The 14,269-nt window shown below is 35.0% G+C and overlaps 1 protein-coding gene across 1 annotated transcript in view; it reads right to left on the reverse strand.

The window, feature by feature from the left end:
- Positions 1 to 359: 359 nt before the first annotated feature.
- Positions 360 to 14,269, reverse strand: part of LOC135623216 (DNA polymerase epsilon catalytic subunit A-like) — a 35,316-nt gene continuing 21,406 nt past the window's right edge. The window contains exons 23-50 of the mRNA XM_065125935.1: positions 13,945 to 14,029; positions 13,689 to 13,769; positions 13,464 to 13,607; positions 11,395 to 11,490; positions 11,104 to 11,304; positions 10,669 to 10,723; positions 10,252 to 10,394; positions 9,737 to 10,185; positions 8,899 to 9,043; positions 8,615 to 8,812; positions 8,355 to 8,429; positions 7,145 to 7,335; positions 6,517 to 6,697; positions 6,360 to 6,424; positions 5,665 to 5,797; positions 5,468 to 5,569; positions 5,296 to 5,379; positions 4,458 to 4,532; positions 4,172 to 4,231; positions 3,856 to 4,112; positions 3,726 to 3,774; positions 3,457 to 3,617; positions 3,308 to 3,374; positions 3,012 to 3,137; positions 2,684 to 2,857; positions 2,399 to 2,614; positions 1,246 to 1,352; positions 360 to 1,051 (exon numbers count right to left, since the gene is read on the reverse strand). Of these exons, the coding sequence (XP_064982007.1) occupies positions 691 to 1,051; positions 1,246 to 1,352; positions 2,399 to 2,614; positions 2,684 to 2,857; positions 3,012 to 3,137; positions 3,308 to 3,374; positions 3,457 to 3,617; positions 3,726 to 3,774; positions 3,856 to 4,112; positions 4,172 to 4,231; positions 4,458 to 4,532; positions 5,296 to 5,379; positions 5,468 to 5,569; positions 5,665 to 5,797; positions 6,360 to 6,424; positions 6,517 to 6,697; positions 7,145 to 7,335; positions 8,355 to 8,429; positions 8,615 to 8,812; positions 8,899 to 9,043; positions 9,737 to 10,185; positions 10,252 to 10,394; positions 10,669 to 10,723; positions 11,104 to 11,304; positions 11,395 to 11,490; positions 13,464 to 13,607; positions 13,689 to 13,769; positions 13,945 to 14,029 (4,081 nt within the window). The 3' untranslated portion in view covers positions 360 to 690. The remainder of the gene's footprint in view (positions 1,052 to 1,245; positions 1,353 to 2,398; positions 2,615 to 2,683; positions 2,858 to 3,011; positions 3,138 to 3,307; positions 3,375 to 3,456; positions 3,618 to 3,725; positions 3,775 to 3,855; positions 4,113 to 4,171; positions 4,232 to 4,457; positions 4,533 to 5,295; positions 5,380 to 5,467; positions 5,570 to 5,664; positions 5,798 to 6,359; positions 6,425 to 6,516; positions 6,698 to 7,144; positions 7,336 to 8,354; positions 8,430 to 8,614; positions 8,813 to 8,898; positions 9,044 to 9,736; positions 10,186 to 10,251; positions 10,395 to 10,668; positions 10,724 to 11,103; positions 11,305 to 11,394; positions 11,491 to 13,463; positions 13,608 to 13,688; positions 13,770 to 13,944; positions 14,030 to 14,269) is intronic.

The following is a 14,269-nucleotide window of genomic DNA, read 5'->3' on the forward strand; positions in this document are numbered from 1 at the left end:
ACAACAGGATAATTTGATCTATTCACTATTTGCTCACTCAGAAAGGCCACCTGGAACAATTTCTTAATTAGATCTATTCATTTTCATCAACAGGATAATTCTATTTCTAGCTACCGATAAGACTTCAAAAGGAAGGATAGAATTATAAAATCTTCAAGAAGACTTTTTTATTGACTACAAAAAAGCTTCAAAAATCAAAACCCATTCTGTAACAATTTTTCTATCAACAGAAGCTGGGAACCAATAAATCTATAGCATCTCGTATTGTACCACCCGGTTCAGAGAAGCTAACAGACCGCTCTCTACTTTCTGCATATGATGACACATCATCAGTTGGTAATTATATGCTGGAAAAACCATTGTCACACTGAAAAGTTGCTTTCATAAGCTGTTAATACAAATTCTGTATCGGTAACTGCTTAATGATATCTGGACAAATGTCACACCACCAGTGGTGATTTTCATGTACATGCCAGAAAGAAGTCAGTGCAACAAGACACAAGATATGTATTCCAACGTGAAATTGTTCTCATATTTTGTTATACATGATATGCTGACTTCTTACGTGAAAGAAGCCAGCATAGCACAACAGTCGAACTGTTGTTGTCCAGCTCAAAACCAAATCTTCATCATCTCCCTCCTCCGTGGTTGCACCTTTAAGCTTTTAAGCCAGCCGTTAGGAAGCACCATCTATCTGACTTGTAAGATCCACGAGGTGCAGTCATGGAGTAGCTGGAACTTCTTACATGCTGCTATGCTGAGAAACACTTGCATTTTGCCAAGGAATGCCAACAAGTCTTCATGGCACCGGAATGAGCCACCACATGCACACTGCTCCACTAAGTGAGCAGCTTTAACTTGTCTGCACCTGTCACAAACAAGATCCTGCAAGTGGTAAAGCCTTTCTCTCTGCCTAACTATTTGAAGGAGAGCATTCTCCATCTGCTCACGATTGTATGGCTGTCCACAATGTGGCACCGCACAGTGCCAATTATCCTCCAAAAGTACTGAATCATGACAGAAGTCTAAATCCCGGCAATCATTGCAGTAACTGCAAATAGAGAACCTGAATTAGGAATGGAGTACAAAAGAAAGGCTGGAGTGTAGAATACGGGCAAGTTCCACGAGTAAGAATCTACTGTCAGAAACTTGGAGCATAATATGACCTTTTAGATTATTTTGTTACTCGATGTCTAAGATGCAAATAAGCTACCACAACATAAACAAAATTTATCTCCACCATACCTGCAAATAATATTCGGAAGTGTAAAAGACTGACATGGATCACGAAACTGTGCTTCTGGAGAAAACTCTTTGACATGGATCCGTTTTAATAAATTCTTCCTCATCCGCTGTCAAGTCAAAGCATATAATTCAGCAACCATTGCTAGAAGTTTATAATATTTTGAATGACAACCAATAAACACAACATAATAAAATTAATGTAAATACACATAACCACAAACCGAAATAAATTGCATGTCAAATGCAAACTTATTTTTAGGTTGTATTTCATTCACTCTTTTGGACTTTGAAATGGACTTTATTTTGCAAACAAACAACGTAGATTTTAACGCAACCCTTTATTTTGCGCACATTTTCCTTGATAAGAAAAATAACTCATAGATAAGAAAAATTATTTGTTATGACAAGGATGAGTTTTACTAGTGGACCACTAAGAGGATCTTGTTTGTCTCAGGGATCAAAGAAAGACAACCAATTTCTACTCAGTAAAATTTAGAATCAAATAATACTTTGGAGAATTACCAACAAAAGTAGGTTTCAACTTCATTTGAATTGTTATTTCCATATGTGCATTAGTGAAAACTAAATTTATTTGGATCAGATATCTCCAGCGAAGTCTTGTACCAACAAGTTTGATGCATCATAGTTAATTTCAAAACTATATAAATCCACTTCCAACTTGATCAGAGAACATTTACCATGCTTGCCATTTCGGTCATGAGCCAATCATGTACCCAAAACTAATTGCTGAACTCTGCAGATATTTTGTACAGTGTCCTCACAGGGATGATGCAATAAACATGATACACATACGAGTAGCACAACTTTATCTAGACATGGCAGAAACAACTATCAAAAAGTTGGGTCCCTCACAGAGCAGAAAGTTTGAGAAACAATGATTACCTAGTTCTAGCAACTTAAGGCACATAATGAAATTTAGATAAACAAGAATTTGGGAATTTCCTTCTTCCAAAATTAACAATTTAACATAGCACTAGCCACTTCTTATTAGATAGGGTGATTTAGCTTGATGAACATATTCCTAAAAAATATTGCATGTAAACTTTCTGCACAAAAATATAAAGAACAAAGCACTATCAGATATTCTTCTTATTATATATTTAAATAAGATAAAAGAAATAGGGTTGTATACCAGAACATCATGTTTAACATTCTGATCAAGAGCAAGAACAGCACACACATGCTTGATGAACTCTAATGCTGCATCTCCCTTATTTCCTTGGGATCCATAAGAACAGGGGAGAACATGAGTTGCATGTAGGTCCTTAATTCCTTTGTTTTCTCCCTTGAAACGGCGGAGTATATCACACACAATGTTAAGAAGCTTCTCAGTAAAATAATTGCTGATCTGCAACAAGCAAAATTTGGCATAAGTAGAGATAAGCTTGTGTCTGTTGTTACTACAAGTTATATATACCTGTTCTTTGATGTATTCATTGACACAAGCTTCAATTGTTTCGGCAGCTGTGACTGTGATTGATTGAGTACTAGTACTATCATCCATCATATTAGTAGTTCGGATCAAAACTTGTTCTTTCAAGTACTTCCATGGGATATACAAGAATTCTGACACTATCAAGACAAAGTGATCCTGTTTGGCACCAAAATATTGTTTGAATTATTCTTCCATTTAGTGCATGATACAGGTATCAATATAGTTAAAAGGAACAAATACTAGTCAGATTAATAAAATCAAAGCTATTGTTTTCATGAGAAGTAGATATTTTTATTGGGAAATGACAAACCTTAGTGACCTTTGGTAGGTATTCTGCTATATTCCAGCTTGATACCACGTTCATTTGAGAATTATCCTCCATATCCTCTACCGGCAACCCCATAGGCCATTTGGCTTGAATCCCTCCATAATTTAACTGCAGTTCATGAGTACATTTTAGCAATCTAATATAGCTTAAATCATTATATATGTAAAATAATGAGTCAATCATAATATGCTGAGTTGATAGTAGATTCTCTTTATAGAAAATGAATGTTAGCATAGAAAGATCTGTAAAAGAAATACAAGTTAAAAGCAAAGGCAGACCTGGTCCATAAACAGTAATGAATGCCAAAAATGCAGAGGTTCAAGCTCAATCCACTCAAAAAGTTCCCTGTGAAAATAGCATCAAATCATAATAACAGAAAAAGGTAGATAGAATGCTTATTAATCTTAATAAGTCTGCAATGACAAACCTTGTTTGCAGTGTTCTCAGCAAACAATCACAATATGCTCTAGCAGCTGATAGTTCAATCTTACCCGTGTCTATAATGATCTTAGAGAAGTTTGCAAAGATGATGGTGGCTCCTAGTTTTTTAAACTCAACCAGCAGCAATGCAAACACCTTTTTCATAAACTGTCAATGCTCATATGAAGAGAAGCAAAATACTTGAGAGCTTGTTTCATAATATCTGCTGCAGAATATTGCATCAAGTAGACTAAATAACCAGAATGTGCAACTTACCATGTTCAGGACCCGATGGAGGGCAGGGTCATGAAGTTTTGACATTGGGCTGAATGACAAATGTTAAATGTTAGCTTGAGAAATTGACAAAATAATGAACATTGAGTGCAAAAGCTTTCAACTTCTCAACCTGCAAAGCCACCGGTAAAGATGCTGCAATATTCCATCAGCAAAGGCATTACCAGAAGCCACAGCATCTGATATGCATCTCTGAATTAGTTGCTTTAGTACTTGAAATGCAGGCGCACACGAGCTAGCTTCATCATAATCAGTTTCGTTATCATGAGCAGGGGGATGTGAGTCAGATTCGTGACAAAATAGGGATCCCCCATCCGTTTCTTCCACTAGACTGCTCTTGAGAAGAGCATTAACAGCTAGGTGGTGAATCTGCAGAAGAGCAAGCATTAGCATCAACTTTATGTAAAGTTTGATGATGTTAGTCTAACCTTCAGTTCAACTGCCACTTTTCTATATGCTCCAGGATAACTGGCAGCTGGTTGGTTGACCTGTTTTCAGTCATAATACACCATTGAGTACAACAACAAACACTGAATAATACTGAGAACGTTGATCTTTGATAGGCAAATATTACTTCCAATAATCATATATACTTTAAGAAAATATTTGAGGATTATGTTCTTCAAGAACTATAAACATGAGAAAAAGAATAATGTAGTGATTTGATAAGCTGTCAGTAAAGCAAAATTATCTTCAGTGTACCGAAGTCCTTACTTCATCAGCAAAGCATGTATCTCCCTCATAAATGCCCCCCAAATCTGGAATTCCATCATCAGATATCCATAGTACCTAAAAGACACTCCAGGAACATCTTAAGCCATATTGATAATAAGCAATGAAGAACTTAATTTTGTAAATGTGGAAATGTATATAGTACATTGACTAACTCAATTCATGTAAATAGAAATTGACAAACCTAGAGAAACTAAGAGCAGCTAGTATTTATACAAAAAGAATGACTACAAGAACTTATTTGTATGACAAGTCAACCAATATGAAAAAAAATGCAGAAATCCTCCTCATTTATAATGTTCTCACTAAAGCGTTGATTGACAAAGAGGATATACACCAGCAAAAATACGGTCAATTTTTTAAAACGTAAATACATATTTTTTTCAAAGACTGCTTAAAAGTTGATACTTTCCATAAAATCTATTCCAACCACATTGAAAAAAACAATCAAGAAATTCATTCAGGCAAAGCCTTTAATTTTTTAATTAATGCCAACACAAGCCATTTTGTAGGCATTTTGACTTGTGATAACTAGTTTCACACACTTTAGTAACTGTCTCAAAATGAACTATAGCAAAAGTTGCTTTTGAATCAGATGGTCATGGGACAGATTCAGGCCTGCACTATTCTACATTATGGATTCAAGTCATCTAACCTCACACAATAAAATTAAGCAGGCCATTTATGTCGGACAACAAGCAAGAGCTTTCATGATGAACTATTTGTATCATAAAGAACCGAAAATCGATAAAATTACAAAATCAAGATAACAAAGCAAAAGAATCCCAAGTACACATTTGTGTGAAGTGAAAAGGCCAACCTGTTGCTTATCACGCAATGCCCTAGAGAAGAAGACATCAGCAGTAAATAGAAGCCAATCAAGTTCAAAATTCCCTAATGGCACCTGTTTGATCACAGAACATGGACATAAAATTTCATAAGTGAACACTAGCTCAAACATAAAGGCATAGAAGTGAGAACATGATTATTACATGTGCATATCTTGATAGCAAAATCCTTTCATTAAACCACTGGGATGATGCAGCACATCTTTGCATGCTAATTTTACCAGCTGTAACTTGCCATCCAAGAGCCTGTATATGAATTCAAGTAAGTCAAAGCTTGCTGGATGTGCATAATTACAGAGAAAGCAAGAACGATTTGGCTGTCATGGCATCTTCAAGAATACCTGATAATTGCTATCACAAGCATTAAAAGACATAGTGACACAAGGGAAGTCTTCCAGAATTCTTATCCTTGACTTGAGAACTTGAAACCCTGGACATTCTATGATACCAATAGCAGGTTGAAGATGTTGATGCCTATCACAAAATTTACAATTAGATTCCTGTAAACTGTAGTAGAAGTGAAATATAAATATAATATGAAAATTCTTTATTAGGTTTTTTTCTTCCACAAGAATTCTATCCTAAAGAAGTTTGTGGAAGTGAAAAAATTGTACCATTCTAGAAAGCTTTTGTGAAATTCCTAAATTCCTAACACATCATATAAGAAACTTCCACTGGAAAAGTTGGATAAAAAGAGAATTTTACATAGGATCCATCTCTATATGTTCAAATAACATTTCAATAATATGTTACCAGGTGACCATCCAGTCTACCCTGTACCAGATCGGAACTGCCCGAAAAAGGACAGTCCTCTTCTCAGTCCATGCCTGGACAGGTCCAGGCAAAATAGGGTTCCTTGCATGTTATACCAAAAGCCACATAAATTGACTTGAGAAATATAATATAGCACCCAAATACTGAAAAAGGGAAGAACCCTCCAACAAATGAGGTACTTTTTCCCAGAAAATTAAAGATCGATGTGGACTATTTTGTCAAAATCTGAATTCTAAAATCCAAAGAAGAGTTTTAGAAAAACCTGTGTGCAACTAATGTTCTCTGCAAAATTTTGCTTCCAACATCAATTGATCGGACGTACTCAACCTGAAAAGAGTGATTGAGATGTGTTAAAGAAAACTGGAAGATAGGAAGATAGAATGAGCAATCTATAAATAAAAGTATGACAACAACCATACCTTAAAGGTAGCACTACCATTCGTTGGAGGTTCAATAGATAATGCATGGCAAGCTTCACGAAATTGTTTCTCCAGAATTGCTGATGATAGTTCTTTGTTCTGAAAAGGGTTTACAACAACAACAGATATTGTCCAAGATGTGGGGAAGTATATAACGTATATTGCCCTTCCCTCCGAGAAGCTGGCACCAAAACAAGAAAGATTGGTGGGAACATATTGTAGTTAACTTGAATACGGCAAAAAGGTAAAAAAGTGTGTCCAGGCACAAAAAACATAAGTTGACACTAGAAGCATGCTTCTTCCTAAAGGATTGAATTTATTATTACTTGCAAATACTCCATCTTAACCAAATAAACATAAGTTGACACCACATCCAAATCTTCTTAGCCTTAGTTTGCATTAAATAAATTCTTAGTAAGATAAAGTTACAATATTGAACTTAAGGAATATGCTCTAAACATGATGTCTTTTATGCTCTAATAAGTGACAATTCATCTATCAGCTTATTTACTGAGATATCATAAAAATCAGTATATAGATGTATACACAATTAAATCAGTAATACATACAAAGCTCTCCTGAACCTCAATTATCCATACCTTAGCAAGGATTAAAAATACTGGCATACCTGTGGTACAGATAAAAGTAGGTAACTCCTTGTTCTAGATAAGAGCATTCTGCCGTAGTCTTCATATGCAACTCATCCAGGTTCCAGCCATCTTGAGCATTTCGCAATTTAGCAGCTTTGTCTACTTTGCAAACACAACCAATCTGGATAATAGCATGAAATTCTAATGGCACCTTTGTCTCATATATCCCCTATAAAGAGTTAAAAGACAAGCAGATTCAGATTATTCACCAAAAAAAAAAAAAAGTTAATGTGAAATGTGCTTGCGTGACAGTCTTTTAAAGGAAATAATAAGATTGTAAAAACCATGTCACAATAATAACAAAACAGTGAAGCAAGTCTAAATCCAACAAAAGAAATTAAATTGGAAGACAAAAGAAACAATGAGGCTTAACTGATTTTACTTTTGGAACTTTGATCATATATGGGACATATAAGTGAACAAGTGGCACCATTCACTGATTCACAAATAACAGAAGATAAGAAAGTAAATTACTTGCTCATCATAAAGAATTGTCTTTCCAGGTGACCAGAATGATATGAAGTCATAAATCTTCTTTTGGGAGTCACATTCATCAAGCTCATATCCATTATGGTCCGTTATATATCAGCTTAGAATATTTGATAAACCTAGGCCTATACATAGTGAACTTAATGTATTTACACAAATACAAACAAAATGTCATCAGATTTAAATAGACCAACAACAATGAGATTGAGCTATCAAGTCACCTAGAGCTTTGAGATCAGCAAAACAAAGTTTCTAATTAAGATCTCTTAGGCTTATCTCCCTGACATTGTAAACTAATTTAATCTTCTATTCAGTTTGTAAAATGTTTTTCAGTTCTCCAATTTTAGTGCACATAATACATATCAAACTATGAATGTAAAATAGATTATATTTATTTACTTAATATTTAGTATGGTTGGATAACCTTATCTACAACCTCATGACCTAACATGTATAATGCATATTTTTTTTACATTAGTTTGAACACCGAGACAAAGATCTAACATATAATAGATTGAAGTGTTATTTATCCACTATCAAATGATGGAAGCATAACCAAAAGTAACACTAAAAAGAAATATGATGGATAAAAGAAAAAGATGATGATGCTGTACAATGAAAAAAGTAATAGTAAAGTCATTTGCTAAGATTTTAGGAAAACAACTATCTTTAGTCATGCACAAGAAGAATATTTTTCACCTCAACTTCTGGATCTGCTAGGTGAGCAGCAAGTTTCTTGCTTTCGGCCCTGAATTGTTCTTCACTAATAACAACCTTAAAAAGAACATGTTTAATTTAATCAGACCGATAATAAAAAGAAATATAAACTCTAAAATAACTTTTTGGTTTAAAGACTAAAGCAAACTATGATATTTCCAGTTTTTCACTATTAACTATTAGTTGTAATTGATTATAAAAAACAAGGAGAGAGAGGATTTGAGAAACAAATCCAAGGATACCTCAATGAGATTGAAGTTAGGTCTGCTATGAGGAAGAATCTTTTTAACACGCCTTCCAGGAAACTCTTCTGTAATAGGAGCTTTAGAATTGAGATAAAACACTCTTGGAACATTTATTGGGACCTTATGCATGGTGCCATCAGCAATAACCCAGGCATAAAAGTGCCCAGGTTGTGTTCTTGGGACAAGCTGTAATATCTGTTTCAGGAAATTCGACTCAGTGACATTCACCATGCACAAATTTAGAAAAGTTCAATCAATGTTGACTGGCTCTATGTCACTACCTGCCAGTGAGACCGAACAAGACTTGATTCATGTTTCTTGAAGAATCCACTGACACCAAATCTCTGGCTATGCTTGTACTTGAAACTTGAGTCAGGAAACTTAGTTGTGCCAACAGGTTCATCTGATATATTTGTGCTACCCAATCTGGCAACCAAGAAAATGCCAGGTCAAACTGAGTAATGTACCTTCAATAACATTTACATAACCCAAAATACTGCGGTGCTCGTACTTGAGGAAATTCTCAATTATGCCAGTCCATTAATTCTTAAGAACATAATACAAAATATTCTTCATCATAATTCATTATTACGGATTGAATCATAATACTTTTGTATCAATAGTGTTAATAGATTGGAAAATACCTCTTGGAAAGATCTTTTCCCTGATTCAGACTTCCAAGGAAGAACAAGTACTGCTTTAACATATGTAGGAAGGACCACAGAAAAGTCTGCTAGAGTATAACTATCTACTTTAATATATTAGGAAAAAAGACCAGGAGGCGAGCACTGAGAAACAACTATTAGCAATGTGTGTCATTTAACATATAAATAATGTATATATGATTAATCAATTGACAAATTAAATTTCTGAAAATATAAAAAAATAATCTAACTAGATTCAGTTACTGGAAAGATCATAAACCTTAACCAGAATAATGGTGCAGGAAAATCAAGAACCAAGATGCAATGCACCTAGAAAGATTCAACTGGAAGTTTCACAATTCCAGACAGCTAGCAACAGGAAGAATCAACAGAAAGTGTGCAGAAGGTTCACATATAACACATCAGATTTTGAATGCTGATAAGTGATAACCAAAGAACAAAAATAATATATTACCTGCGTCTCTTCCTCTCTTCACGAGAGTCCTTCCATTTTCTCTTCTTCGTTTCGAGCCAAGCTTGATAATCAATGGTCTTATCCACATTTTCACTGGAAATACCATTATTACTCGATGAAACTAGCGATTGATTTGATCCAAATAGGGTGAGATCTTGCTCCTGGAGGTCAACAGGCATCCCAGATACTGGAGAAGATGGTTTTCTTGAATTGATTTCTCTATTGAATTCAAAAATATGAACTACAGGTCGAGGTGGAAGTACTCTAGCACCATCTTTGACCAAAATTTCTTCAATATCCCCAACAATTGTCTCATCTTGAGCCACCTGATCTCTTTTTGCTGTATTAAAGATGTCAACAAGTTTACGCTGGCGAAAACGATCCTCTTTCTCGCAAACCTTCTTGTGCAACCAATCCGGATGGACCACTCTTGGTACAGGGTTAGAAACCTGAGATAAATTGGGTTTTGGTCTGAGTAAATCAAGAAAATGTTCAACAAGAATGATGGTTCAAACCTTTTGCATTGCAGCAGGGATGGTGATAATTTTTTGAATAGCTGAACTAAGTCGTAGCGTGTAATAAGACCAATCAACAATAGACCGAATGCCCACATCAGAAGTTATTTTACACCACTTGCGTAAATAGTACTTTGCAATCTCTGCATATAGAAGAATACATGTGTTAGATATGTGTTCAAACTTCAAACTAGACCCATCAATCTACTTAGCACAGATGTAGGAAAAAGCAAGGTTCACCATACCATGGCCCGATATGAGCAGTACATACCGATCCAATAAGGGACTGTATAGGCAGTACATATCGGTCTGTCAGTACGCCCCACTATACCATATGTCAGTATGTACTGTACCGACAACCAATCAGTACACTGGTATGGATTGGTAAGGCGAACCATGGGAAAAAGAGAACAATACCTGCATCTGTTTCAAATATTGCAACAGGGACTGCACGCTCACTTACTGGAGTTCCCTGCATGATTAGTTTGATAAAAGGTCATATAACAGTCTTGACAAAGCATGCAATTTTTTTCATTTGTAGTAAAGTCGATACAACAATTAGTTAAAATATAGAAAAAGCATATGAAAGTCACTTAGAAATATTATAGTAATAGAAATATCAACTACCTGACTTACCAATTAGTGAAAATTGAAAAAGAAAACAGAAAAAAGAAAAATAGCAATTAGTTCCTCATCTCAGAAATAAAATTTACAACTAAAAGAGATAAGTTAATGCAATTGATACGAAAAATGATGGCATTTTGTAAGAATTTGTTCAACAGTTATCATGCTATAAATTTCTGTTGAAAAATTTACTTACAATCCGATATAGACCAAAAAAAATTGACTAACCTGTGGTTCTCGGGCGACTATATATTGGCAATGGAGTCCTTTGTCTTTAACCATTGCATCTCCCAGAAAATGAGCAAGCCTTTTTGCAGTAGTTACAGCACATGATTTCTGTTCCCCATAATCAACCAATGATTTACTCATTGTGCTCGACTCTGAAATATAACCAAGAAGCTCACTGTCGGCAATATCAATGCCTTGGTTCTGACAAAAACAAAAACTGTTAACTACATAGACACTAAATGTCAACCAGTTGTTCAAAAACCTAAGGGTAACAGCAGCATTGTAGCTTACATCTAAAAGATCTAGCCAGCGGTTTGCAACAGATGCAACAGCTGCATAGCATTCTTCCAAGGTTGATCCATGAAGAAATTTGTCAAAAACCTCAGCCTGGTAGAAGGACATTTGTGGGAATTCATGAAGAATTTGGACATGTGCTTGCTCAAATGAGGCTTTATTTTTACAATAAGGTTTGTTGAAAAAGAACTATAAGCTTACAGCATGAAGGCAGAAGCAGTTTTGATATTATGTTTACAACTGTATGTGACTAACAAAAGATTTGGAAGTAGGCATCATGCAGAGTGTAGCTAATTAGATAGCATATCTACAAGATAACCTTCATTATATATTTGGAGTATCCAATTCAGATAATCAACTCCATTTAAACAACATAGTATAAGTTATGATTCTGAAAGGTTTCGATTTGGGCCACTTGACTGCACAAAGTTATTTGCCAAAAAACAAATTGTCTAACAGTGCAAGCATTAGATATCATCCATGATACCATAAACTAGTCCCACGCCAAGCATGGGTTATAACTCAATATGCTATACAAGTCACCACTGACCTCCAGAAAACACCATTTAGTTACTTGCTATACAAGGAAGAAATGTTCTTCTGGCTCCATCATTGACAAATCAAGCCAATTTTGGACTGCTGCTCATAATGTCATCCGGATTTCAATTGAAATAAATGCAAATATTTCTGATGGTCCACTAATATTCAAGATTTGATGCCCCACTCTAGGAAAGACTTGATTTGACTAGGGTTAGACATTAAGTTAATATCATTTTACTAAGCTCAGACAGAAGTTAGGTATAATCCAATAATTAATTGTGGTCAAAGATACATATCATATATAAGGTATTATCACAAATCAAAAAATTTCTTCTCTTCATAAAAGAAAAAGAAAGTGGATTGTGGCTACAGTAGAGATTGTTGGAACATTCACCAGCAGCAAATGTCTGCATCTAACGGAATAATTCTAGTTAAAATGTCTATTCCTTTTCATCAATTTCCTAGAACATAAATCTGACACCATCAATTCATATTGATTAGCCATGATTTTCCAGAAGACTTTAAAATCCTTCTGTGTAACTACCCTCTTAGTGAAAAAAGAGGGCTATTATAATATATCATTCTTGATAGTAATCAAATGATCATCTATTTTATTAAGTGAGAACTGACCATAATGAGATCACAAGATTTAGCAAAAACCAAAACCATAATTCTCACTTATGATTCTGCAACAACTGTTTTATCTACACTGATCCAAAATATAGCAAAAATTGTTAGTCTGCTACAGATATTAAACCACGGATGAGCACCAATATGATGGTCCAAAATATACCGGGCGGTACATACCGGTCCGACAGATTATCGGTACGCGGACCGCCCGGTACCGCTACAGTGCTACAGTACTATACTATAGTATTGCTACGGTGCTACAGTATAAAAAATAAAAAAAAATATTCGGTATGCCCTGATGTACTGCCCGGTACACTGGTACCATACCGTACCGAGCCAGGGTCGGAACGCCGGTATGGTACAGCGAACCTTGGTTCCAACTATTCTAGTAAATTTCTACCTGAAGTTAAAAGTACTTTTCAAACAAGTGACTATATCAATGATAAAAATGGCAATCATAATACTTGAACATCATCATGATCATCCAACTCCTTTCAACCAATATAGAATCAGTCATGGAGCACCTCCCAGAAGGCTTCATAAAAATTGTGCATAAACTTATGTCTGGCAATTAACTGGATATTGACTTTCAAGAGCTGAAGCAACGTCCTAGTTTAGATGAACACTGGCATTAAATATAGAAGATTAAGTGAAAATGGTCTAGATCAATAAGCTTTGGAAACATGATCATACCCAACAGCAAGGCACAACCAAAAAATTAACCAACAAAACCATATAAGGCTACCAAACAATTAAAATAGCAATAGCATTCTTATACTCTGTTCCATGTGAATATAATGATTACTTACATTTCTTTTTTTAATCATAAAGTGCCTATCATAACTCATAGTCATTCAATAAAATGGACATCAAAATTCTACCAGAGAGAAAGATACCTGGAATACTTTTATGAGCTTCAGCTCACCTCTGCGTTTGATCTCAAAACCTTTGAGTTCTGCTAGGGTGCCATCATAATTGAATACTGCATATCTCTTCTTGATTAAAATTCCTTCTGCCTTTGAAGCTGGAAGGATCATTGCCTGCTTCAGAGAAACCGTCACAAAGACGTACATGGAGAAACAGTTATACCTTAGAAACAGAAAAAATTGCAATTTGCTTGCCTTGTATGGCCCGTCCACTTCAAATTCAATGGAACACTCACTGTGGGTTGTATAAGTTCTGGTGACAGGATCTTTAAGTGTCTGAGATAGTGACATCAGGAAAGCAAACAGAAGTTAGCAAGACAAGTAACACCAAAATATTAGACAATCTTCCTAAAGATAACAAAATCATATAATATTTGAAGTAGGAAATGATATAAAGAAAAGCATAACCTTAGCTAAATCTAAATGCAAATTGTGGTTTGTTTATCCTCACCTGGTATTGATCATTAGTGTTGTTTCTGGCAACATCAACGTTAAGCATAACACACGGATAAGAAATTGTGAATTTCTTTCCATCACTGAAAGAAATGCAAAATTGCAGTCAGGACTTCAAAAAGTAAATAAAATAAAAATCTGAATATCTTAAACAGGAAATATCACAAACATATTTTAACCAATCAACCTCACTTGAACACCTAGTTTGCAAGAAATTTCTCCACATTAACTAGAATTCTAGATGGTGCCTAGTCAACATAGAATCTAGATACCAACACTGCCATCTAACAGAATGAAGATGAGAATTTTAGGGAAAAAAAAAG

Source organism: Musa acuminata, chromosome BXJ2-9 (assembly GCF_036884655.1).
Source record: "Musa acuminata AAA Group cultivar baxijiao chromosome BXJ2-9, Cavendish_Baxijiao_AAA, whole genome shotgun sequence".
NCBI classification, from domain to species: Eukaryota; Viridiplantae; Streptophyta; class Magnoliopsida; order Zingiberales; family Musaceae; genus Musa; species Musa acuminata.